At 35.8% G+C, this 27088-nt stretch overlaps 1 protein-coding gene across 1 annotated transcript in view; it reads right to left on the bottom strand.

The window, feature by feature from the left end:
* The window catches only part of LOC150102377 (glycogen phosphorylase-like), a 479880-nt gene that overhangs the window by 50897 nt on the left and 401895 nt on the right, over positions 1-27088 (bottom strand). The window contains exons 16-17 of the mRNA XM_090399808.1: positions 18858-18992; positions 2046-2112 (exon numbers count right to left, since the gene is read on the bottom strand). Coding sequence (XP_090255934.1) covers positions 2046-2112; positions 18858-18992 — 202 coding nt within the window. The remainder of the gene's footprint in view (positions 1-2045; positions 2113-18857; positions 18993-27088) is intronic.

The following is a 27088-nucleotide window of genomic DNA, read 5'->3' as shown; positions in this document are numbered from 1 at the left end:
GGCACAAACTTTGTTTGCTCACATTTGGATAAAGGATTAAACTAAACTTATTAAGGCCTATAGTTTGATACCTCCATTCTGCCACTACCTTTATGCAACATCACTATCTTACCTTTTACCCACTCTCTAGAAACATGTTCTGTTGTAAGACTTTCATTAAACAGCCAGTTAATGAAACACTCAGTTCCCTAGTACATTCCCTTACAAGTAGAAAATTTTCATCTAGTTCCCCTGCCTTACTAACATCTAGCATACTCAGTATTTCAAATGCATTCTTTTCATTCACTTCTAATGCTTCATCCCTCCTTATTCCTCTCTAGGAATAAAGCCTGCTTTACCAGGATGGAACATTCTAATAAAGTTATCAAATAGCTCAACCATGTCATTTTCCCTGGTCACACTTGTTTTGCCAGAGCTGTTATAAAATTGAACATTTATTTAAATAGGACTTCAAGACATTAATTACACCATCGTAATTAAATCATAATGATTGCATATCCTCTGAAACTCTGGGAGATTTTGATTCAATAATTGTAAATAATTTAAAATAAAAATTAATAACATTAATATTTTAGGTACAAACTAATTAAACATCATCCTTCTAGTTTGAGGCTCTTCCATGAAGTGAAACTGATTGTTGTCTCTGCTCTACCTTTTGAATGATGCCTATTATATCACTGATGTGAGATAACCTGTCTGAAATATTTGAGTTTCATATTTTCATTAAACTTTGTTTTCTTTATGGATACATGTTTACATCTTAATTTATTATAAATATTATACTCTTAATTTCAGGGTATATTATTGTTTACATAAACTGAGCATAATATCCCAAGTTTTAATCAAGTCTGATATCAGTTTCCTTAATAACATGATTGATATATATTTAATTTAATACTTCCAGTTGGTTGGTTTAAGCGGATAGTGTCTCTGCTCTCCAATATGCCATAAATCATAACTACAAATACAAAAAATGTTTCAAAGATTTTTGTTTCCATCCAGCAGGATACTCTGCTCACAATAAGTTTTTCCTTCTATTGGCCACAGAAAAAAAAATGCTTGGATTCTCTCATACTCTATTTCCCCCCCCCCCTCTTTATTATACTAGTTACTTTTCTAGTGTGACCCTTTATATTCCTCATTCAACTTTCACCTCTCTCCTTATATGCCTTCCATAATCTCTTTTTCTTCTGCAAGTCCTGTTTAATTTCTCTAGACATCCATTTGACTCCAAAATGTCATCTTCACTAGTGATAAACAACATATCACTGCTGACATTTAGTTTTTTTCTTACATATCTCCCATGCACTAATGACATCTCTCTTCCTTGAAATTCTTTCACCCACTGTAGTGCTTCCAGCTGGTTTCAAGGCCTATGATGATAGTTTCCTGCCTTATAATTATAATTTTGTCTCCCTTATTATATTTCATTATGATAAATAAATCCTTGTTTAAATTTCTGTTCCAGAAACCTCAACATGAATATGATAAATAAAATCTAATTTATTAACAGAGTTGTGTGCTATTGCATAAGATGGACCATTTTTAGAAAGCAAGAGTTCATCACTATTGAAAGTATGACTGGACATTTGATATAGTTGTTTCTTGTTAATGGCAAGCTGCTCCAAGTGTAACTCACTCCTGGTGGCTGGATATTCCTAATGGCCATCCTTATAGTTGGTTGTTAATATCTTGTCATTGTTTTTATCTTTGATTTTGCTCCAAATTTCTTTAAAGAAAGGATAATGCATGAAAGGTTTTAATCAATAAACAGTTCAGTCAGTAAGTTCCAAAAACTGTTCAGTGTTAAAGTGGTGAGGACTGGATGGGGTGAGAGGTTCCATTTGGTTCTCTGCATTCTTTATAGGTATGTGGAATAAAAATCTCCTAGTTCAACTTCAATTCTTTCATTTCAAGAACACATAATTAGATGTGAGACAAACTAAAATAACATACAATTGCAAAGTATACAAATACTCAGAGTAATCTCTAAAAACGGCTAAAAATTCCACAAAATTATAATAAATAACCAATTTAGTACTTACTGTGAACATCTCACTAACTCTTTCTTGACTCTTAATGTAAGCATCAAAGTCAGCAAACAGGTAGAACCTAATCAGGATAACAGATTTAGCCCCAAAATCAGTTCAAGCACAGTAACTTAAGAAAAAAATACTTAAAGCATACTGATTCAGCTTTCTCAGAACACTATGTATGAGTAAAAGTGCAAAAATATTTCTAAGTTATTATTATCATCATCATCATATCTCTAGAGAATCAAAAGACTTAGCATAGAAGATCCCATCATCACAAACACAGCTCATAATACCATGCCGAAAATGCATACCATCTCTGCACTCACCACACTCTAAGATAATGCCTTAGAGTGTAGAAATGACAAATCATCTATCACTCTCCATGAAAAACATCATCTTTTTTCAAAACATCACCTTTTCAGCTCACAGTCTCTTTATACAGATCCAGAGATAGCCTCTTATTCAATACTTGTCTTCCCCCACTTCCCATTCCATGATAAACTTCCAAGTTACTCTAGTAATAACCTATTACCAATTTATATGACTCAATCACATACCCCCCCTGTTTGGCCAAAGTAGGACAGGACAGCAAATATCAGAATCTCAGAACACAAGGACTGCATCCGATTTCACCAGTACAGCCACTTTGGGCTTGCAGACCATGCTCTGGATACTCGCCAGAATAAGGTGGAAGAAAGCCACAGTAATTCACTGTAGCAAGTTCAAATATGAAAGGCTATTCATGGAATCAGCCTCAGCCCTTAGGAACATGCCAAACCTCAACAAATTTGGATGCATGAGACTGCCCCAAATTTGGGAAACATACATCAGGAGAACTTCAGCCCAAAGGCCAAGAACACCTAAAATATAGCACGCCAGGAAGCACCATCAGGACTTTAGGAAAATGGCAGCTTCCTTGCTTTGTTTCTCATTTGCTGTTGTGTAGTACTTGTGTGCAAATCTTTATCTGAAGTTCCCATGATGATGGCAACGTCATGTTGCCGAAATATTGGAAAGTATATATTAAAGTTTGATTTAATTTATATTTCTAGTATACGCTGTCAATTCCTTAAGTATTTAATAATCATGTTTGACCAGCATATAAGCCTTTCTACAAGAAGCAGTATACCACATTGGTGGAACTGTACTCCATGAGATTGATGAGGTCAGGGATTTGGGAGTGTTGGTGAATAATGAGTTGAAGTTTAGGGGGCACGTTGCAAAAGTGGCTGAATCAGCTCATCAAATCACTTGGTTACTGAAGAATATCTTGACAAGCAGAGAGAAGCAAGTTATTGTTCCTCTGTATCGAGCCTTGATAAGACCCCATCTTGACTACTGTGCACAGATCTGGGTGCCAAGGTTTCTTCTTGATGGGAAGGAGGTAGAGAGGATCCAGTGGCGAGTGACCAAGATGATAGCAGGTCTATGGAATGAACCTTATGAGAACAGGTTGAAGATTTGTGGGTTGCAGAAATTGGTTGATAGGCGGAAAAGGGGTGATATGATTGAGACATTCAAATTACTGAAGTGTTTCTAGAAAATTAATTCAGAGGATTTTTTCAGAACAGGTCTGGTGGTGGGAGGACTAGGGGACATCCATGGAAACTGGGCAAGAGTGTGGTTAGCAAAGGTGTTAGAACTAGGTTTTATACTTTGGGAGTGGTGAATGAGTGAAATAAGTTTCCAGAGTCTGCTGTGGGTGCCATGACTGTAAATGAGTTCAAGGCAAAGTACGATAGATACTGTGTGGAAGCTGAATAATTGTTCTTGACATGATGTTTAGGGCCTCCCTCAATGAGTCTAAAGACTCCTTGGAGTTGCCCATATGGGTATTAATTCACAAGTGAAGTTTGAGGCTATTTTGCCAGCTTTGGTTTTGATTTGTGTTTCCTCGCCTCCAGGTAGAGTTAGAAAAACCCCTGAACCTCCTTGGTTAAGTGCTTCATCAGATGATCCATCAGTGTAGGCAATGACATGGTTTAGATTTTTTAAGTGATGTATAGTGTCAAGTCCTTTTTTTATTTTCTTCCTGTGAATCCTTTTTTGAACAAAATTCTAGGAAAGTTAAGTTTATCATTGTGTTTTTTGGTAGAATAGTGGAAAGAAATGGCTCTTTGTTTATTTCAATGGACAGGTGTTCTAAGCCAATCTGTTTTCTAATTTCATGATCGTATTGTAAAGTGGATGATCTCTTTAATCTAGATTTTCTTGTCCAAGCATCGAAAGTCCTGAGTGAGATGTGATCCTGTCGCTTGCTCCTGATTCTGTTAGTGAGTTTAAATGTGGAGAGTTTTCTTCTGTCTTCTAATATGTGAAGCCCACACTCTTGCTGATCTTTTAAACTGTTTGTGGATGAGACTGCACCTATAATAATTTTTGCTGCTCTTGATTGTACTTTGTCAAATTTTTCTTTTGAGCTAGTAGAAGCTGAAACCCAGATGGATGATGCTTATTCCATAGTGGGTCATATGAGTGCAGTATATGTAGTTTTGAGTGTCTGTATTTGGTTTTGCACCCCACTTTGTTTCACAAAGCCTTTTGATGATATTAAACTTTTTAAGAGCTTTTATTATAAATATTTGTAATATGTGTTGTAAAGCTCAGTTCAGTATCTAGGGTTAGGCCTAAGTATTTTGGAGACTGTTTTTTCTATTTTGATATTATATATTTTGATTTGGGAGTTGTAGTGTAATAGTGTCTATTTTTTCTATCAGCAGAGAAGATGCTCAGTTTTGTTTTTTCTGGGTTTGTCTGTAATTTAAGTTCCTTTGCCCATATTTATAAGCCTTTTATTGAATTATTTAGGACTTTTTCAGATTCCCCGAGGATTACTGCTTGTGTGCCAGATTGCTATATCATCTGCATCACATGCTATTTTTGTGTCATTTATTATGTGAGAATGGATATTGTTCATACAGACAAGAAATAGAAGTGGGCTTAAGACAGAACCTTGTGGGACTACAGTCCAAGTTCGATGCAGGTCGGAATAAATTCCATTAACTTTTACTCTTATTTTTCTTCCTTTCATGAAATCTGAAATCCAAAGTAATGCACTTCCCCTTATTCCAGTATAGTATGCAATTTTTATTAACTTTTGTCTCCAAACGCGATCGAAGGTAGCTGTGAGATCCAAGAATATTGCTGTTGTCTTCTTTGGTGGTTTTTCTTGAAAGCCATCTATGACTGATTGGCAAAGATAAAATAATTGATCTTCTGTATTATGCTGAGACCTGTATGCAGTTTGGTAGAAGTTGATCTTGTTTTTTTTTTTTTTTTCTAAGAGCCAGTTCATAAGTCTTGTATGTATTATCCTTTTGTTTAGTTTACAGAGAGTGCTAGTCAAAGCTATTTTTCTGTAGCTTTTACAGTCACTAGGGTTTCTGTTAGGTTTTAGTAAGGGTATAATGACTGATGTTTTCCAGATTTTTGGTAGTTTACCTATATACCAGGAAGTGTTTGAATTTCAGAAGGTAGTTTTTGGCTATTTTTCCCAGTTTCTAATCATGTGTCCAAAGATAATGGAGAGGAGGAAGAGGGGGAGACCTAGAAGTTGGTAAGGGGTTGTTATAAGATCAATGGTGGAGAAGTTCTACAGAGAATAGTGGGAGATCAAGGGAGAACCAGGGGTCATTCCTGCAAACTGTATAAAGAGGGTGTGAGTAGAGGAGTGAGAGGCAGGTTTTTTTCGTGCAGAGTTGTGAATGATTGGAATGCCTTGCCTGAGAGTGTGGTGTCTGCAAGGAGTTTGAGTGTGTTTAAGACATGGTTTAAGAGATGTGTGTGTGTGATAAAAGGACCTCTCAGATGAGTCTTTGACTCCACGAGGTCTTGGGGTAATAATAATAATAATAATAAGATCAATTCTGGGTGATTTTTCAGGGTCAATTTGACTGATTGCTGCTTCTAAATCTGTCATTGTGAGGTCCTGAGTAAAGATGTCTTCAGATGGATAGGTTCTGGATTGCATTAGCAGATGTTTTGCAATTTTCCTGCACTTTGTCTTCTTTGTTATATTGCAGGTTGTTTACTTTAGAGTAATGTTTGGCTAGTATTTGCTATCTGTTTGTTGCTGTAGTATTAATTCCTGAGGAGATTGTGTTTGAAGAGTTATCAGTATCTGGAAGTGTTGTGAGTCTTTTCTTGGATCTAGTCTATTGCAGAATTCTTCCCACTTTTTTTTTTTTTGTTCGCAGTTCGAAATTTCATCTTCTATGTTTTGAGTTAATTCTATTAACTTCTTTCTGTTGTCTTCTGTATTATTTTGTTTTAACTGTTCGTTGATATTATTTCTTTCAGCGATCATAGTATTGATATTATGATCATTCCAAAATGGAACCCAACGTTTTTCCCTAGTCCTCTGGGAACTGAATTTTTTGCAGCTCTCTGTATGTTGCTAGTTAATTCTAGTAGTTGCTGATCAAGTTATTTACTAGTGGGTGTGGCAGTGCAATATGTTTCTAATAGCTGTGTGTATTTAGGCCAATTTGCTTTTCTGCAGTTCCAAGGTCTTTTTGTCTGTGGTTTTTGGTCTAACTGCAAATTAATGGTAGTGATAGCATTCTTCAGCAGTAGATTATGAAATCTCAAGTCTTACCCAGTGGGTAAGACTTGAGATTTCATAATCTACTGCTGTGATGTCAAATGCTGATTCTGTGCATGTTGTTTTTGACAGGTATGTATTTTGCTTGTTGTTTATGATCTCAAGGCTTAGATCATCAATTAAGTCTTCTATTTGTGCTCCTTTCCAATGTAGTTGTGGGGAGCCCCAAGTTGGGCTTTTGGCATTTAGATCTCCTAAAAGGATCTTTGTATCTGATCTGATCTGATCCATGAAGGGCTTCTGTTCTGATTTTACACATTCTATCCAATTTTGTTTATATTTGTTTAGTTATTCTTCTGCTGATTTTATTTTTAGTTCTTTCAAAATATCTTTGTTCATTTTTTTTTTTTTGTCTAATAATGTATATTTTATGGTTCTTCTCATGAATCTCATTTCACTTGTTTTGATTCATTATCTTGTTTATGTATTGCCCAAATTTTGCCACTATATAATAATATAAGTACTGCTAAAGTATTGTATATTTTTGAGCATGTTTCTTTTCGTATAAGATTCAGACTGCATGTTCTATTTATTAGGCCTAATCTGTAAAAATTTTGAAGTTTTTATGTAGTTTCATATCTTTTTCTCCTTCAAAAGATATTTCACATCCAAGATAATTAAAAGTATTTATCTGCTCTATTATTTTATTATTAATAACTATTATTTTACTTCTGAATGGAGTCTGACTACAAAATTCATTATTTAGGATATCAGGTGTTGGTCATTCAGTTTACACATTCTATCCAATTTTGTCTATATTTGGTGGATAGGAAGTTGAAGTTTAGGGGGCACATTGCAAAAGTGGCTAAATCAGCTCATCAAATCACTTGGTTACTGAAGAATACTTTGACGAGCAGAGACAAGCAAGTTATTGTTACTCTGTATAGAGCCTTGATAAGACCCCCCATCTAGACTATTGTGCACAGATTTGGGCACCAGGGTTTCTTCTTGATAGGGAGGAGGTGAAGAGGATCCAGAGATGAGTGACCAAGATGATAGCAGGTCTATGGAATGAACCTTATGAGAACAGGTAGAAGATTTGTGGGTTGCAGAAATTGGTTGATAGGCAGAAGAGGGGTGGATATGATTGAGACATTCAAATTACTGAAAGGTTTCTATAAGATTAATTCAGAAGATATTTTTGTGATAGTGGGAGGGAGGGTGGCAGGAGTACTAGGGGGCCATCCATGGAAACTGGGTAAGAGTGTGGTTAGCAAGAGTGTTAGTGCAAGGTTTTTTACTTGAAGTGGTAAATGAGTGGAATAAGCTGCCAGAGTCTGTTGTGGGTGCCATGGCTGTGAATGAGTTCAAGGCAAAGTATGATAGATACTGTGTGAATGTTGAATATTTGTTCTTGACATGATGTTAGGGTCTTCCTCGATCAGTCTAAGGACTCCTTGGAGTTGCCCGTAATAATAATAATAATAATAATAATAATAATAAAATGGCACTGTTTTCATTTTTTCTATAGATATTTTCATTCCAAGCCATTCTACTATAATGTTAAATTATATATTATTCTTTGTAAATTGTCTTCCTTATCTAATATTATTACCTGATCATCTGCAAATAATAACATATTTATTTTATTATATTGGGAAATTTCTATACCTGGGTTATTCCCTCTATTTTCCACATTCTCTAGAAATCCAGATGACCAAATCTGTGCACAATAATGCAGATATGGTCATATCAGAGTTTTATAAAGAAGGGTAATTGATAGTTAGTTTCTTAACCTCCAAGTGATTCTTTGAACTATTCTGCCCACTTATGCAATATGGTCTCAGAACTCCCTGCCAACAATCTTTTCCAAATTTATTTCTTCAGTTTGCCACAGTGTAATCCCATCAATATAAGACAACAGGTTACAATCATTTTGGCCCAAAGCAATTAAATCTGTGCACAGGAATCAAGAGTCATATCAAAATCTAAACATTACACTTTGCCACATTAAAGAGTTCTTTCACTAATTGTAGCAAGTAAAAGGAGAAATATGGAAGAATGATTTTAAAAAATGCTGATGGCGGGAGGTAACAGAAACAAACTAAATAGTTGAATTACTGAGTGATTGTTTTGCAAGGGTGTACAAACTACATGACAATGTTAGCTGCAACATCGACTGATGAGAGAATTGAGATTGAAATAGTGGAGATGCTTAAAAAACTGCATAACCTCAATGTGAATGTGGCCATAGGATTAGGTGGAATATTGAACAGTATATTGTATTACAAGAATGTGCAAAGAAATTATCAGCTCCTCTGACCAAGCTGTTTAATTTAAACCTGAATACTGGGAAGGTGCCAATGAAAAGAGGGCATATAGCCCCAATGCATAAAGGAGGCACCAAGATATAGGACAATCAGCATCTCAGGAGTGGTGGTTAAGGTATTGAATAGGAATATGATACTTTATGGGGGCAACATAATTTTGTGAAGGGTGGGTCTTGCCTTAGCAGTATACTTACTTTTTATAATAAAGTGACAATGGAGTTGGATAAGGGAAATGGCTACTCAGTGATACTGCTGGACTTTGCAGAGGCATTTGACAGGATTCCACACAGAACTCTGTTACATGAACTGGGGCATATGGAGATGGATATGAATCTGGTGATTTGGAATAGAGTGTGATTAGTGGACAGACATCAAAGAGGGATTTAAAGAGAAGTTCAGTCCAGGAAAAGGCAGGTGACTAACAATTTAGTGCAGGGCTCAGTTGTTTAATTTGTACGTGAATGATATAGGAAATGATTTGATAGAAATATTCAGTTGTTGTTTTGTTGCAAAACTGGGAAGAGCAACAACAGTAAGTGAAGATGATGTAGAGATCCTACAGGACGACTTAAATAGATTAGCAACATGGCTGCCAGTTTAATGTGGCTAAGTGTAAGGTGATGCACTTTGACAAGAAGAGATCACAAAATGTGTACTATATTGATGGGAATGAACCACAGGAAATTAATAAGGTCAGGTACTTTGGCAGTGACTGTGGACAGGGAGTTGAAGTTTAGAGGACATATTACAAAGGGAACCAAAACCACAAAAAAGAGTATTTCGTCAACAAAAGAACACACTCACAAGCAGGGATATAAAGGTTATTGTTATCCTTCATAAGGTATTAATAAGGATACCTGGACTACTGTGTGCAGATCTGGTCATGCAGATTCTGTGGAATGAAGAAGTCGTGGAGAGGATCCAGAAGCAAGTGATAAATATCATGGCAGGTCTATAGAATGAACCCTATGAAGATAGATTGAAGGTCTGTGGGCTTCAAAAACTAGCTGATAGGTGAAAAGAGGAGACATAATAAAAGAAGCATATAGTTATTAAATTGAATGCTTCATCAGTGAATGACTAAGAAGAGGTATAAGAGGTATTGTGTGAATAATGGATTTTTCACAATGAATCTTATGACTCCATGGCTATAACTGTATGATAATAATAACAATAAACTGTAACTGGTAAACTGGTAAAAATGACTAGACAGAAAACAGAATGTCCTCTAGTCACTCATAAATAACATTAAGCTTACAAAAATATTAGAGCAAGAGTACTTCTAGTTAGAATTTTTTCAAAAATTCAAGTTTAGAATTTTTTAAGGAAAGCGAAACTGGAATATGAGAGGAGATTGGCCTTAAGATCCAAAGAAAATCTGAGGGAATTTTTTAGCTATCTGGCCAGTAGGAGGAGAAATGACTGTGGAAGAATGATATTATGAGATAAAAATGGGAATAGAGTGACTGATACAGAGGACATAGTGGAATTGTTCAATGAACACTTTATTGGAGTATTTCATCCTAGTGGAGTCAGTTTTAATGCTAAAGGGAATAGGGCTGATTCGAGGTTTAGAGGTACAGGAGGAGAGTGTGTTTCAGATACTGAGTACTCTGGATGTCAGTAAAGCTTTGGAACTGCATGGTATTTCACTAGGAGCTTTGAGAGAATGTACTAGAGAACTGACAGTGCCTTTAAACTGGCTTTTCAATGAAAGTCTGGCTGTGGGAAAAGTGTCCAGGGAATGGAAGAAAGGTAAGATAGTGCCATTGCATAAGGGTGGTAACAGACTAGAAGTGTCTAATTATAGACCAGTCTGTGTGTCATCAGTAGTTGTTAAGATCTTGGAGAAAGTAGTGAGGGACCGTATACAGCATTGGGCAGATGAGGGTAATGTTATCTGTGAGAGTCAACATGGATTTGTGAAAGGGCGCTCTTGTTTTAGCAATATGCTAGCCTTTTATAATAAAGTTACAAGAACATTAGATAAGGGGAAAAGCATATACTGCAATTTTCTTAGACTTAGCGAAGGCATTTGACAGGGTGCCACATGATAAGCTGATATTTAAGTTGCAGCACATGAGTCTTGAAGTCAGATTGGTCAACTGGATTCAGGATTGGCTGTCTGATAGTATCAGAGAGTTGTGTATGGTTGAGCAGTTTCAAGGAGGCAGAGGGTTACAAGTGGGGTCCCACAGGACTCAGCTGGGACTTATATTGTTTAGCCTTTATAACAATGACATTGTCAGTGGATTGCAAGGGGATATTCAGTTGTTTGCAAATGGTGCGAAGCTGGGAAGGATTATTAGTAATAGTGCAGATGTGGTAGCCCTGCAAGAGGATTTGAATATTCAAAAGGATTCAAAAGGATGAAAATCTTTTCATCCTTTTGAAAACTAGGTGATCAATCTGTGCACTATAGTTCATATGTGGCGTAATCAAGGCCTTATACAATGGAACCAGAATCTCCTTATTTCTCTAAGTCAGTGTCCTCCACATCATTGTCAGAATTTGTTGTATTGTTCTGACAATTTTGGCAATGTGTCCTCTAAATTTTAGATCCTTATCCACTATCACTGCAAGATCTCTTCTATCCTCCACCTGCAACAATATATCCCCACCAAGAGTAAATTCTACATTCCATCTTTGTTTTCTGAATTTTAAAAGATAACATTTCAGAACACTGAAATGACATCCCCACTCCTGTGCCCAGTCACTCGCTCTATTAAAGTCTTCTTGTAAGGCCCACAACATCAGCTCTAGTGCTCACAGTTCTTCCCAACTCTGCATCATCTGCAAACAACTGAATATTCCCATTCAAACCTTCCCCAATAACATTAACATACAGGTTAAGCAGCAATGGCCCAAAACAGGCCCCTGAGGCATGCTACTAGCGGCTTTCATCTTCTGGGATATTGCTTACACAACCACTCTAGTTTAATCTATCAAAAGTTTTTGCAAAATCTAAGTATACTTGTCCTGGTGGTGGCGGGGTGCTTGTGCATTCGAATGATCTTATAGATGTGAGCTATACCAGTGGAAGCATTACTACTAGCAAGGCTTCCCAAGCTGGACAGGTCACGAATGAGGGATAAGCTCAATCTCCAACCTAGAGGACCAGGTTGGGGAATGAGCATGGGTCAGACAACCTCATCGCATAAAAATTCAACTAGTCATGATACATGTACCAAGTGATCTTCACTAGATCGACTTAAATGGATATCGACCAAGGCCTTGGAATAATGGTTTATGAATAGGTTCGTGGAATTTTAGAAGCTTGTACAGAGTTGGAGCATTTCAAGAAATCATACATGAACTAAATAGATATAAAATGGATTTAGTAGCAATACAAGAGACACAACTTACAGAAGAAGGAAATTTGAAGAAAGAGAACCTTTGCTACTTTATTATTATTATTATTAAGAGAAGCCTCGAGGGAGTCAGGGACTCATCGAGGAAGGCCACATACTACATGCACCAGCCGTCATACTTATTCTTGAATTCATTCACACTGCTTGCACATACCATATCCAATGGCAATTCATTCCAATCACCTTTGAGAGAAAAATTCAGCCCTCACCCTCTTCTTAGTGGAATTCATTCTCAGCTTTCAAGGATGCCCTCTTGTCCTTTCCCCACCCTTCATAAAATAAAAAATTCCATCAACTGAAATCCTGTATGACCTTTCAGAAGTTTGTACATCTCAATCATATCATCCCTCTTTCTCTTGTTCGCTAGTGTCTGCAGTCTACAAATTCTCAATCTGTCTTCATAATCAGTATTCCACAATCCTCCTATAATTTTTAACATTCTACTTTGCATTCTCTCTCTCTCTCTACTGTATCAGATTCACAAGAGAGACCAGGAGACCAGACCTGTGCACAATAGTCCAAGTGAGGTCTTATCAAGGCCTCGTAAAGAGGCAAAATAACATCCTTATCTTTACATGTTAAAGTTATTTTTCAGCATTGCAATTATTTTTTGAGTTTTATTTGCTACATGGCCCCTGAACTTTAACTTGCTATCTACTAGCAAGTTGAAGTTATGGTGGAAACAACTCTGATAAACATGAATTTGGAACAGTTTCATCACTGGGAAAAAATATTGTGGCCATCTCTGATCAAATTTGAAGCCTTTAATGAAAGAATAAGCAAGCTAAGAGTACAAGCAAAATGATTCAAGATGACAGAAGTTTTTTCCCACTTGGTTAGACTATAATAAATTTAGTTTAATCCTTTATCCAAGTGTAAGCAAACAAAGTTTGCACCTGAAGTATCTTCAGGACTGAGGCAACTCATGGTAAAGGTGGCCCAAAGCTCTTATCACTCCTTGTTTCAGTATCTCCCATAATGCAAAGCACATCTCCTTGCAGACATGTATAATGCTATGCATTAAGGGAAGGGCCACTACCCAGACTGGTTTCAACCTTTATTGAGGTTTCTTCAGTGGGAGCCAGACCCAGAAGCGGTGATACTAAGGCAGAAGCAATGGAAAAGTCATATTTACCTTTGTTTGCTTACACTTGGATAAAGGATTAAACTAAATTTATTATTTATTAGATTCAAGATGACCTTTATTAATGCACACGCACCTACAGAAGCTGCAGAAGAGTCAATAAAAGATGAATTTTATGAAAAATTGGAATTAATCCTTGAAAAAATTCCCCAGCAGGATATAATAATTTTATTAGGTGATTTCAATGCAAAAATTGCAAAAGAAGAAATTTATAAAAAAAAATTATTGGAAACCAAAGCTTTCATGAAGAGACAAATATTAATTAATTAATAATTAATCCAGATAATAATTAATTCATAATAAATATACACAAACAAACATGTAAATCTCCTGATGGTCATATATTCAATCAAATAGACCATATCATAATAAGTAAAAGAAATAGAAATTGCATTCAGAATATCCCGAGCTTCAGGAGAGTTGAGTGTGATAGTGAGAATTTTTTATTTGGTGCCATACTTAAGATTAAAATACACTAACTATTTTTCAGCACACATGCAAATCAACTGAGATACAATATTAACAAACTAGATATAACAGAAGAAATATGAGTGTGCATTAAAACAGAAACTGAAAAATATGCAACTGGAGGAGAATGAAAATATTGAAACATCTGGAATCATATCAAGGATGGCATAAAAGTAGCAGAACAAAACTCAATTGGAATTCAAAGTAAAATACAGCATAAAAAAATGGTTCAATGAAGAATGTGCAGTAAAGAAAATGAAAAAAGATAGAAGCATTTGGCTTAATAACTCAGCTGATATTCATGCTACTCTGAGATACAAACAGAGCAGTAAGGAAGCCAATAAGATAATAAGACAACAAAAAAGAAAATTTTTTCATGAACAGATTGAAGAAATCCAGAAATACTTTACAGTAAATAATCCCAGAAAAATCTTCCATGAAACCAAAAACCAGATCCACATATGAAAACAACAGTAATCAACAATAGCAATGGACAATTACTAGCCTCTATAGATATATAGAGGCTACTAATAAAACTAAGTCAAAGGCACTTGAATAAACAATAAACTCCTAAATTGTGATGAGCCTACTGTGTATTTCAAATAGAATACTTATCATACTTGTCATCCAAAAATAATTAAACCTTCCTTAGTGGAAGTAGAGGAAAGTATAAAGCATAAAGTAAAAGAAGAGATACCCACAGAATGGAAAGAATCGCTAATCATTCCAGTTTATAAAAAGGGAGACAAATATGAATGCACTATAGAATGATATCTATTCTTATCAAGCCCAATTTGCATTCTCTCTCAAGTTGATCTTTCTAACAATTTCCCCACTACATCTGATAAACAACTGGCCTAATAGTCTGACACCACTGACTTATTTTTCCCTGTTTTTGCTCTTCTTGGGCTGTAATTAGTGCTATGATTGTTTAAATGTATAAACCAAGTCAAAGGCACTTTGACTTGGTTTATACATTTATTCAATATACATAGCAATATGACAACAGGAGTGATAGGTGATATAGGGATATAATATAGGGATATGATATAGGGTGATATAGAAGTGTGGACATGTTATTTGATGCATGTGTAAGATAGGTGATTTTTCTGATTTCTCAAGTTTTTTTTATATTGGTTAGTGTATTTTTTAGTATATTCTTTTAATTTTTACTGGATTTACTAATATATTTGTAAATATATTAAAATATATTAAAAATTAAAACATATTTAATTATATTAAAATAGTTTTTAAAGATGGTGCCAAAACTCCAGCAGAACAATAGAGAATTTTATATGTTATAAAAATAAAAACTGGATTGCAGTGCAAAATTGCATTTTGTATGGCCAGTTCTGATGAAAAAAAAGTTTAAAAACCATCCCTTAGAGCAGCATTTCCCAAACTTTTCAGTCATTGAACACTTTTCATCTCACAATATATTTAAAGAACACTTATATACTCCACACCACCAGCACTGTGTAAATATGCAAGAATATGTTAGCAGAAGTTACTGGAGGGGTCATAATCACAATATTAGCAAAGTGATCTTCAAGTCTTTGTTCACTACCATTCCAGATCTTTTATTTCCTTCTGCATAATTTCCCATGATTGATCTCTATAATCTGCATTAGTGAGTCTGGCTCTCAATGATGAGACCTGAATTAAAGGTCAAAACTGGTTACCATACTGATTACCCTTCTGACCTATACTTTGTAATGATTGCATCTTGTTGATCATATTTTTCTTTGCATTTGAGGATAAAGAAGAGCAGTATACAACTGATGGGCGGCATTTGAATGAGTTAGGATGTAAGAATCTGGAGAGAATGTGTTCTCAGGACAAATGAAAGTATTTGTGCAGGGAAACTAGAATTGCCACTGTGGATGGAAGCAGGGATGGTCTCTTGTGGGAATAGTCACTAGGAAGATGGAAGAACATATGGTGTTATGCAGAGTCAAATGGAGTATGGAGGAATTTATTAATAGGTATAGAATACTGACAGTGCATTGATGTTGCATTATACAAATGCCAGGAGCATTAGGAATAAATAAGATAAACTAGTGGCATTGATATCCTGAGCCAGTTTGAAGATTATTGGAATAAGTGAAACATGGTTGACAAAAGATGACATAACTGACAGGAATAGAAGGGTATAGTGTATTTCAGCAGGATAGGAAGGGCAAACACAATGGTAGAGTATTGCTTATGATAAGTGATGAGTTGTGTCCTCTCAGAGTGGAGAATTTGGAGAAAAATGGCACTAATAATTTTGAGAGTATATGTTGTGAAATGAGGGTAGGCAGGATGGGATATTTAGTGGGATATTGCTATAGGGCAGGGAATACAGAGTTGGAAAAGCAGGAACTTGCCAAACTCAACTGCTGAAATGTTTCAACAGTTGAGTTTGGCAAGTATTCAATGAGCAATTATCATGGAAAATTTTAACTACAACAGTATAAACTGGGAAGAGGAAATGAAATGTTGTAGTAGTAGTAGTAGTAGTAGTAGTAGCAAGGGAATGGGATTTCTGTAATTTTTTTGGGAAAAATGCCTCATGCAACATGTAGTAGGAAAAAAAAAGAGCATCAAGAGTTTTGCATTTAGTCCTAGCATCAGAGGATCTAACTGAAATGTCATCCCTACCTCCAGCTGGAGAGAGAGTGACCATGTAGTCTTGATCTGGGGAATGAATAGACATGCAGGAGTATTGAGAAGAAAGGAATTTATTTGGAATTATAAGGCAGTTGATTATATAATAATCTTAGAAATCAGCTCAGGGAAGTTCCACAAGCGGAAGACATAGAAAGTGACCAATGCAAGACATAGTGGAGTTATTAATGATCACTTCATTGAGAAATTTCATTCTGGAAAAGATGGTTATTATTACTTAGAAGGATGGGGAGGATTTATGGTTTGGAAGTGCAAGAGGAGAGTGTGTTACAAGTACTTTGGATGTCAATAAAGCATAGGACTGGATGGGATCCCCCCCCCCCAGCATGTTTTAAGAGAATGTGCTAAGGAATTAACAGTTCTGTTGAACTTGGCTTTTCAATGAGAATCTGGATATGGGAAAAGTGCCCAAGGAGCAGTGATAGAATGGGAGCATTAAACTATAGAATAGTTTGTATTTCTTTTGTAGTTGTTAAGATTTGAGAAATTAGTGAGAGATCATATACAGTATTGGACAGATGAGAGTAATGTTATCTGTGACAGCATGGATTTGTTAAGCGATGCTCTTGTTCTAGTTATCTAATTGCTTTCTATTATAAAGTAATAAATACAGTCTGAGGGAAAGGCATATACTGTCATTTGGATTTTACAACGGCATCTGACAGGGGGGGTCACATGATAAGCTGATATTTAAGTTACAGCATATGGGTTTAGATATCAGGTTAATGAATTGGGTGAGGATTGGCTTTCTGATAGATATTATTATAATGAAGCAGAAGTTTATGAGTAGAGTCTCTCAGGGTTCATTACTGGGTGTATTGTTTAACCTTTATATCAATGATATTGTCAATGGATTACACAGAGATATTCAGTTGCTTGCAGATGATGTGAAGCTGGGAAAATTAGTAGTAATAGTGCCGATGTGATAGCCCTTCAAGAGATTTGAAGAAGCAGGACAGATGGGCAAATGAATGGGGTTTTAGTTTATTGCAACTAAATGTAAGGTCTTGAAGTTTGGGATCCATCGATGGGAGGCTGCATACTCTGTTGGAGGAACTGTGCTAGAAAAAGTGGAGGAGGCAAGGACTTGAGGGTCATGATTGATAGAAACCAAGTTTAGGTGACTTATCACAAAGGTAGTGATGGTAACCCAAAGGACTGTTCGAATGCTGAGAAGGACACTGACCAACAGAGATAGAAGAGTGGCAATTCTATTGTATAAAGCGCTGATCAGATCACATTTTTATTACTGTGCTCAGATTTAGTCACCTGGATTTGAAGGGGATAAATTAACCTTGGAGAGGTGCAGAGATCAAAAATGATATCAGGACCATACAATGATAGAAGAAGGAGAGGTGATATGATTGAGAAATTTAAACTGTTGAGAAGTAATTACAAGGTTGGCACTGGGGAGGTCTTTCATATAGTAGAACAAGAGGAAGGAACAAGAAGAGGTCATCCCTGAACTTAACAAATAGAGGTGATGAGTGGCTTTTTTGCATGGAAGGTATGTAGTAATCACCAGCTCTGTAATTCTGCATAAATTCACTCTTAATTGAATATTCCACATGTTAAGCCACCTCTCTGTCAAGCCTTCATTATTATCATTGATGAAAATGTGGCCTCTCCTCCATCCAATATGTTTCCATAGTTGAAGTCCATAGTTAGTGTAAATGAAACTTAAAAACAAAGCAGTCTCAGAAATCTCAATTATCTACCTACCACTGATGATGGTGGTGGTGGTGCATAGCTTTGGAATGGCTTCTTGCTGGTCACTGGCTAAAGCCGAAGTTTGGCACAATGCTGGTGGTTGTGGGTTTTCATCTGTTACTGAGTAGGGCCAAAGTTTGATAGTATAGTGTTGTTTGGTTGAACCACAGATGAGCATCCTGGAATGATTTTGACTTAGAGTGGTCTTTTCTGATAATTCATAATTTCTGGGAAATCTCTGTGCCTCCTTCACCCTCACCAATTTGTCAAATTGGGAAATGACTGTCATCATAATGTAAGGCATTATGCAAGCTCTGAAGAGATGTGCTATGCATTATTAAATACAAAGGGCAACTCAAAGAGAAGTCAACTTCTCTTTTTACATATATATATGCACACAAATAGCTTGTGAAGATTTGTACAAAATATGCAAAATTTTTATATCAGCATAAGGAAAGAAAATTTGAACTTTGCATATTATTTATTTTGCTTTTTCATGCCAGTATAAAACATAAAATATATATGAAAACAACAGTAACATGAAAAAATATAATTTCTTATAATAAAAGTACACAAATATCATACCTATCATGGTTTAAAAGAACATCTGTAACATCTCTAAACTGATGTACATTATTAGGAGTAAAGTAACCATTGGTGATCTGATCAATTGCTTGTTTAAGTTCTGGATTCCTATTATAGTACTCCCAGGCATTATAACTAATATAATAAAATACAATATTGAATTTAACATGTTTTCAGACACATTTCTAAATTTTCATATTTTCTTGAAAATATGAAAATTTAGAATTATATATATACATTATACCAAATTTAGTGTTTGACCACAATGTTTATATATATAATTTTAATATATATTTTAATTTTATATATATTTTAATAATGAAATCAATACAATATTGATTGTATTGATTTCAAAAACAAAAAAATACAGTGAAAAAAGGCTGTATTAGATACAGTCACTGTCATTATCAAGAAATCATGTCACTTGTATAGGTTTGTGTGTAAAAAACTTTTTCATTTTTTCTAAATAAAAGTCATGTGAATATTTTGGAAACAATGTTACAGCTGAGAAGTGTTATGAATAGATTGTTACAGATGCAAAAATGAGTTACTTTGTTTATTTAGAAAAGTCAGGAATATCAGAAATAGGAGGAATAATTTAATAATTCAGTAATAGAAGTAAAATTAATTAATTTAACTAATTAATCCAGAATGTTGTTACAAGAGGATTTGAACAAAGCTTTGGGAAAATAACGATACAGGCAGTCAGTTCAATATTTTCAAGTGTGAACACATGCGCTTTGATTAGAGGAGATAGAATAAGGTGTGATATATTGTTGGAACTTCACTCAAGAAAATGGAGATGAAGGTTCTGCAATTATCGGTGGATAAGAAACTGAACTTCAGTTCCTTATCCATCATACTGCAAAATGTAAACCTTAATCAAAAAATCACCGCATTAATGCTGGGATAGGGAAGTGACACTGCTATATAAACCATTGATCAAGATATATATGGATTTCTTTGCAAAGATAGAGTTATCTGCATAGCTGGATAAAAATGAAGTGATTCGATTCGAGAGAGAGAGAGAGAGATAGAGAGAGCAGAGGCAAGTGACTACTGTCTCAGAATTCCAGAATACTACTATTATTATCCCAAGACCCCATGGAATCACAGATTCATCCTGGGTCCCTTTTGTCATACACACAGCTCATCATACCGCACCTTAAACACATTCAAATTCTCTACAAAACACCATGCTCTCAGTAATGCATTCCAATCATTCACAATTCTCCATGCAAATAACCTGCTTCTCACTTGCTATCCATGAACAGCTTCCAGGGATGACCTCTTGTTCTCCCTCAATCTCTCACTATTTTATGAAAAACCTCTTCAATGTTAAACCTTACTTATATGTCTCTATCATATCACCTGTATTCCTCCTATCCACTAGACTTCAGCAAATTGCATTACCTCAATCTTTCTTCATATTCAGCATTCCAGAGATAAGAAACTATTTTGATCAAATGCCTCTGCCTTCTCCATCTCTTTATCCTTTTGAAAACAAGGTAACCAAATCTGTGCACAGTAGTCCATATGTGGCCTAATCAGAGCCTTATACAATGGAACCAGAATCTCCTTACTTCTACAAGTTAGTGTCCTCCACATCATTCTCAGAATTTGTTGAATTGTCTTTGCAATTTTGGCAATACATCCCCTAAATTTCAGATCCTTATCCACCATCACCCAAAGATCTCGTATTTCCTCCACCTCCAACAATATATTCCTATCAAATGTAAATTCTACATCCCATCTTTGTTTTCCAAATTTTAAAAGATAACATTTCAGAACACTGAAATGATAACCTCACTCCTGTGCCCAGTCACTCAGTTTATTCAAGTCTTCTTGTAAGGGACAACATCTGCTCTAGTGCTCACAGTTCTTCCCAACTTTGCATCATCTGCAAACAACTGAATATTCCCACTCAAATCTTCCCCAATATCATTAACATACAGATTAAACAGCAATGGCCCTAAAACTGATCCTTGAGGCACACCACTAGTGGCTTTCCTCTTCTAGGATATTGTTCCCCCATACACAACTTGTTGATACCTGTAGTCAATCTCCAATTCAGTATACTAGTCTAATATCCAATCCTATCCAGTCTAGTTTGACTATCAACTCATCATGCAGTAATCTATCAAAATCCTTTGCAAAGTCTAAGTATACTACTGTGTATCCATCTCCCATATTCAATGCTGCTCTCACCTTATTGTAATAACTAAGTAGATTACTAAAACATGACCTTCCTTCAACAAATCTGTGCTGTCCATCACATCAAAGATAATATCATTGTTGTCAAACTAATTCTGGATCCTGATTTTCACCAGTCTTTCCTATACTTTAACAACAACACCTGAGACACAGATTAGTCTATAATTTGATCACCTCCATTATGATGCAGTACAATCTTGCCTTCCAAAGTTGACCCAATGTAAGACTTATATTAAATAAATATGTTAAGGCAGATGTCAACTCCCTGGCATGTTCCTTCAAAATGCGTGCTGATATATAATCAAGTCTCACAGCCTTATTAACATCAAGTTTGCTCATTTTCCCCACCTCTTGCTCTCTCATGGTCAATATCTCCTCCTTATCATTCACTACTCTCAAACTCTCCATGATATCACATTTGCAAGGATGAAGGATGTTTATGAACTGCACATTAAATATCTCAACTATATCCTCCACAGCAGTTGTCCTTATACCATTTTCTCTAATCAATGCATCCTACCATAATCATTCTTATTTTTGCTGGCTTCATATCAAAAGAACTTCCTGGGATTTTTTTGGCTTCATTAGCTAACTTCTGCTCATACTGAACTTTTGCTACTCTTACTACCAAAGTCACCCTCCTCGCCTGGTCTTTGCAATCCTCATGAAATTGGTTATTACCACTTATGCTGGCTTCATAATTCCTTTTTTCTCTGTATTGCATGCTTAATCTCTTCATTCATCCATTTCACATCCACCTTATTTAACCTTCTGACCCCTTATACATTTAGACATTGCTTCTACTAGATAGTTATTGAATATCATGCAAGTAGCATTGATCTCATTTCTATCCAACTCCTCATTCCATGCTACAGCTCCAAGCTGTCTCCTGAGCTTCTCATAATCACCAGCTTTGTAGATTCACATATACCCTTTCTTCACAGAAGTTCTCACATGGCTGGCAACCACCCAGGTTATCACTTCATGGTCACTCTCACCAAATGGAGAGAGATTTGACACCTCATTTATAATGACATCCTCTGATGAGATGATTAAATCCAAGACTCTGTATCCTTGTGTGTGTCCTCTGTTACATACTGCCTGAGGTAATTTTCCCTCAAAAACTCAAGAAACTAATTTTCTTTATTTCCAGTTGCTATATCATCATCCCAATCTATATTGCTATAATTAAAATCACCATTTTATTTAAATCACCCATAATTATGATCACCCTTTTCCCATTTACTTGGATAATTTGTTAATACATTTCTTGGTCACTACCATCCACATACTAGATTTATAGCAACATCCAACAAAGTATTTCATTCTATTCACTTCTATCTCACACCATTACCACTATTTCCCTCTTGCATCTTGTATGAGCATAACTCTTTTTCTGTCATCAATAACACTCCACCTCCCTGAATGTTTGGTATGAAGAGAGATTACAGGAATGTTGGCAAGTAAAGCTTTGCAGATATGATAGAGACATATAAGTTGGTGAGAAGAATCTACTGGATAGATTATATAGGATAAGAGATTATAAGAAAATAAGCAGTCATCCCTCAAAACTGTATAAATTTTTGTAAGGAAGTGAAAAGATTTTTTTTTTCAGGGAGAGTGATGAATGAGTGGAATTTGTTGCTGAAGTGGATGGTGAATGACTCAACGCTTAATATGTTCAAGACAAGATATGTATCAGGGTTTATAAAGAGTTTGTCCTCTCACAATGAGTCTTGTGACTATATTATATTAAACTAATACTAAAACACTGGTATAATTTTACTCACTAGATGATTATAATTGTAATCAGAATAAAGGTATACCAGTGATTGTTACACTCATACAGGTGTATACAACCACTACAGATTCAAGTAAAGATGAGGTCTAAGAATTTACAGCAGTTTGCAACAAGTAGTAATACAGTACTGATAAACAGATCTTCTCTTGATTAATATCAAGAGAATTGGAGTTTTGTGTTGAGAACTGTTGTTTTATTGCAAACACTTGCTTTCAACAGCATAAAAGAAGATTGTACATGGATTTCACCTAATGGAAATACAGAAATCAGATACATTATATTGTTGCCAGCAGAAGGAAGAGGAATGCTATCCAAGCAGCAAATGTCCAATCATGATCTGTCCAACAATCTGCACCAGGTGGTGCAGATTGTTGGACAGATCATGAATTATTGATAGCTAGAGTTAAACTGAAATTAAGAGCTAAGAAGAAACAAAAGGACAGTATCAAATTTTATTTAAATCTTATAAATGGAGCATTTAAAGTAGAAGTTGGAAAGAAATGAAAAGTCTAGAAAATAGAATTAGAAGAACTATGGGAAGAAACAAAATGTACAGTCATAGAAGCAGCAAAGAAGGCTCTAAGTAAAGCAACAAGAAAGAAAGATTGTAAATGGTTGCCAGAAGAAGCTATTCAAATAGCAGCAGAAAGAAGAAAAATGAAACTTCAGAGAAACAAAGAAAGAGTTAGACAACTGAGTGCAGATTTCCAAAGACAGGCTAGGAAAGATAAGGAAAAATATCTAAACAAAAGGTGCAAGGAAATTGAAGAAAGCAACATTATGGGTAGAACAAGAGATCTGTTTAGAAAAATAAATCATGTTAGAGGAAAGGTTATCGCTAGATTAGGAGTTGTAAAAAGTAATTTGGGAAAATGTCTGATGGAAGAAGAAGCAGTGAAAAAAAGACAAAAAATAGTATGTAGAGGATTTGTACAAGAAAGATAATAATATGAAAGGAGAATTTGAAAGAAGAGAATTTGTTGAGGAACTCATGATAATGAAAAATGAAATGATATCAGCAATGGAACAACTGCCAAAAGAAAAAGCTCCTGGAATTGATGGTGTGTCAGTGGAATTATTGAGAGCAGCTGGAGATGAGGTAGTGAATATATTGAATGAAATTTGTCAAGAGGTTTGGAAGAAAATATACTGGCCTAAAGATTGGAAAACACCATCATTCATCCCAATTCCAAAAAAATCAAATCCCAGAGATTGTGAGAATTATAGAACCATCACTTCAATTTCACATGCAACTAAAGTTATGCTGAAATTGATCAACAAAGGTTGGAGTCATATGTAAATAGAGAAATGCTACAAGGACAGGCAGGCTTTAGGAGAAGTAGAGAAACTACAGACCAAATAGTAAACATAAGATGGATTATGAATAGAACAAGAGAATTTCAGAAGGAAATATTCATCTGTTTTATTGATTATAAGAAAGCTTCTGGCTGCATGGATCACAACAGACTGCAGATTGTAATGAGATTCAATGGAAATACCTGAACATCTAATTCTCTTGATAAGAGAGCTGTATGACAACCAAAAAAATTCAGTAAAAATAGTCTTCGGAGAAACAGACAGTGTTCGACTGGAAAAGGGAGTGCGCAGGGTTGTATGCTGTCACCCTACCTTTTTAATATTTATAATGAATATATCATGAGAGTAACTGATTTAGACAAATATCCAGCTAGAATTAAGATTTGTGCTAGAAAAATAAATAATTTACGATATGCAGATGATACAACCCTCATATCAGCAACTAAGGAAGATCTGGAGCACTTGATTTTATTGATTAAGATGGAAACTAACAAAGCCAAGCTTAATTTAAACATCAGCAAAACAAAAGTTATGGCTTCTGGCAATTTAAACAAATTTATAATAGAGGGAGATAAAATAGGAATCATTGAAAGTTATGATTTACTGGGATTCATAATCAGAAATTATGGTAACTGTGAAGATGAAACTAAAAAGACAATCATGAGAAAAAAAGTGATGTTAAACCTGACAAAAAATTATGAAAGATAGAGGTGTGAGTAAGACCACGAAAATTAGAATTGTCAAAAAAAAATGGTATTTCCAGTAGTGATGTATGGATGTGAAAGCTGGATTATTAAGAAGGAAGACAGAAAGTGAATTGATTCATTTGAATTATGGGTGTAGAGAAGACTATTAAGAATCACATAGACTGCAAAAATGATCAATAAGAAGGTTTTAGAGAATATGAAGATAGAATGCTCCTTGGAGGCAAAGATCACTCAACAGAAGTTGATGTACTTTGGACATATTATATGAGCTAATGAATCATTGGAAAAGGCAGTTGAATCTGGGAGGTTTTTCCACTATGATTCTAATCTCCTGTTAGGAAAAACCAAAGTCTTAATTTACAAGTGTTTTCAAGTATTATGTTTGGATAGTTCATAAAAAATACATTTGGAAAATAACCAGAACAAAATATTAGCGTATAAAGCCAGGCTGGCCGAGTGGTTAGCGTATCCGCTCCCCAGCCAAAAGGCTGCGAGTTCGAATCCCGGCATGGATGTTTGTGATTTTCTGTGGAAATAGCGCTGGTGGTCAGCGAGAGATGGCGTTGGTGTAGTTCCGGTGGATTGTGAGATAGAGTTGTGTAGTCCTTGGAGGTGACAAATAATAATAAATTTCCACCATTTATTTATTTATGAAGCGCCTCCGTAGCGCAATTGGAAGAACGACGGTACATTGCGCCCTTCGATTGGAATAGGCCTAAGTTCGATTCTCGTCGCGACGGGAGGAATCTTTATCTGGTCGATTTCAATCGAAGGTGAGTTAGCCGATCTCATATGGAGGTAGCAGGGTTTTTTCTCCCGGAAACTCGGGTTTTCATCCCGCATACATACAAATCGGCCCATCAGAACACACGCAATTTACAGACAAAAATTACTAGTTGTGGTGGTGTTGGAAGTGGGCGGTAGATGGCGTTGATGGAGATGATTCGTAGTAGAGGTTAGGTGTAGAGAGAATTGTAGATGTCCTCCCACGATGAGTCTTCGGACTCCTTGGAGGTATCAGGAATAATAATAATAAAAATATAAATGACAGTTAAGGGGTATCTCTTTGTTTATTGCTTCATTTCCTGGCAGAGGAAATAGGACTACTCTTTTTTCAGAAAGAGTAGTACTAGGGGAGATGATGCAAACCAGCCATTTTTTGTAGTATGTTAGGGACAGATTAAACCTAAATTCATGGATGATTACTGATAGCTATTTTCATTGCACTATAGGACAATTATCATTGATTATTTGATTTTTTTACTTTATATGCCTGTGAAAACATTAACGTAAAGAGCTGAGTACAGAGGAATTGTATGTGAGAGACCACTTACATTTGAATGAGGAAGGATGTAGGCATCTGGAAAGATTGCTGTTCTGAACAAGTCAGTGTGTCCCAGGGAGGATGGTAGCAGGGTGACCTCTTGTGGGAATGGGTACTTGGGAGAAGGGGGACGACATCAACTAACACTGAGCCAGATGGAGTCTAGAGGGGATAATGCTGGGTATAGAAACAATGACATTTATATGCTTTATACTAATGCCAGGAGTATCCAGAATAAGGGAGAGGAATTGGTGGCACAGATAGCATCAGCCTGGCCAAACATTATTGGGATCACTGAGACATGGTTGACAGAAGAGGTTATAATAACAGGATAGAAGTTGCTGGGTACAGCATTTTTCGGTAGGATAGGAAGGGAAAGCATGGTGGTGGTGGTGGAGTACTGCTTATGATAAGTGATGACCTATGTCCTCTGAGAGTGGAGACTTTGGAAGGCAGTGGCACTAATGATTTTGAAAGCGAAAGCATATGGTGTGAGGTAGAGGTGGGCAAGACAGGATATTTAGTGGGGTTTTGCTACAGACCCAGGAGCACAGAGGGTGGGACCAGGAAATGTTTAGACAGTTGAGTTTGGCAAGTGCAAGAAGAATGATTGTTATGGGAGATTTTAACTCTGTAGTATAAATTGGGGAGAGGAAGATGCATGTAGCAATAAGGGAATGGAATTTCTAGAATTCTTGAGGGACAAATGTCTTAGGCAACAACAGGTTCAAGAGTTTTGGATTTGGTTATAGCATCAGAAGAGCTGATAATAACTGAGATGACATCTCTCCTACCAGTTCGAGAGAGTGACCATATGGTTTTGACTTAGAAAATGAATAGACATGCAGGAGTATCAAAGAGATGGGAA

Source organism: Typopeltis vanoorti, chromosome 10 (assembly GCF_054136105.1).
Source record: "Typopeltis vanoorti isolate ZY-2024b chromosome 10, IOZ_Tvanoo_1.0, whole genome shotgun sequence".
Classification (NCBI taxonomy): Eukaryota; Metazoa; Arthropoda; class Arachnida; order Uropygi; family Thelyphonidae; genus Typopeltis; species Typopeltis vanoorti.
Note: the sequence above shows the minus strand (reverse complement) of the source record. Positions and strands in the feature narration are given on the sequence as shown.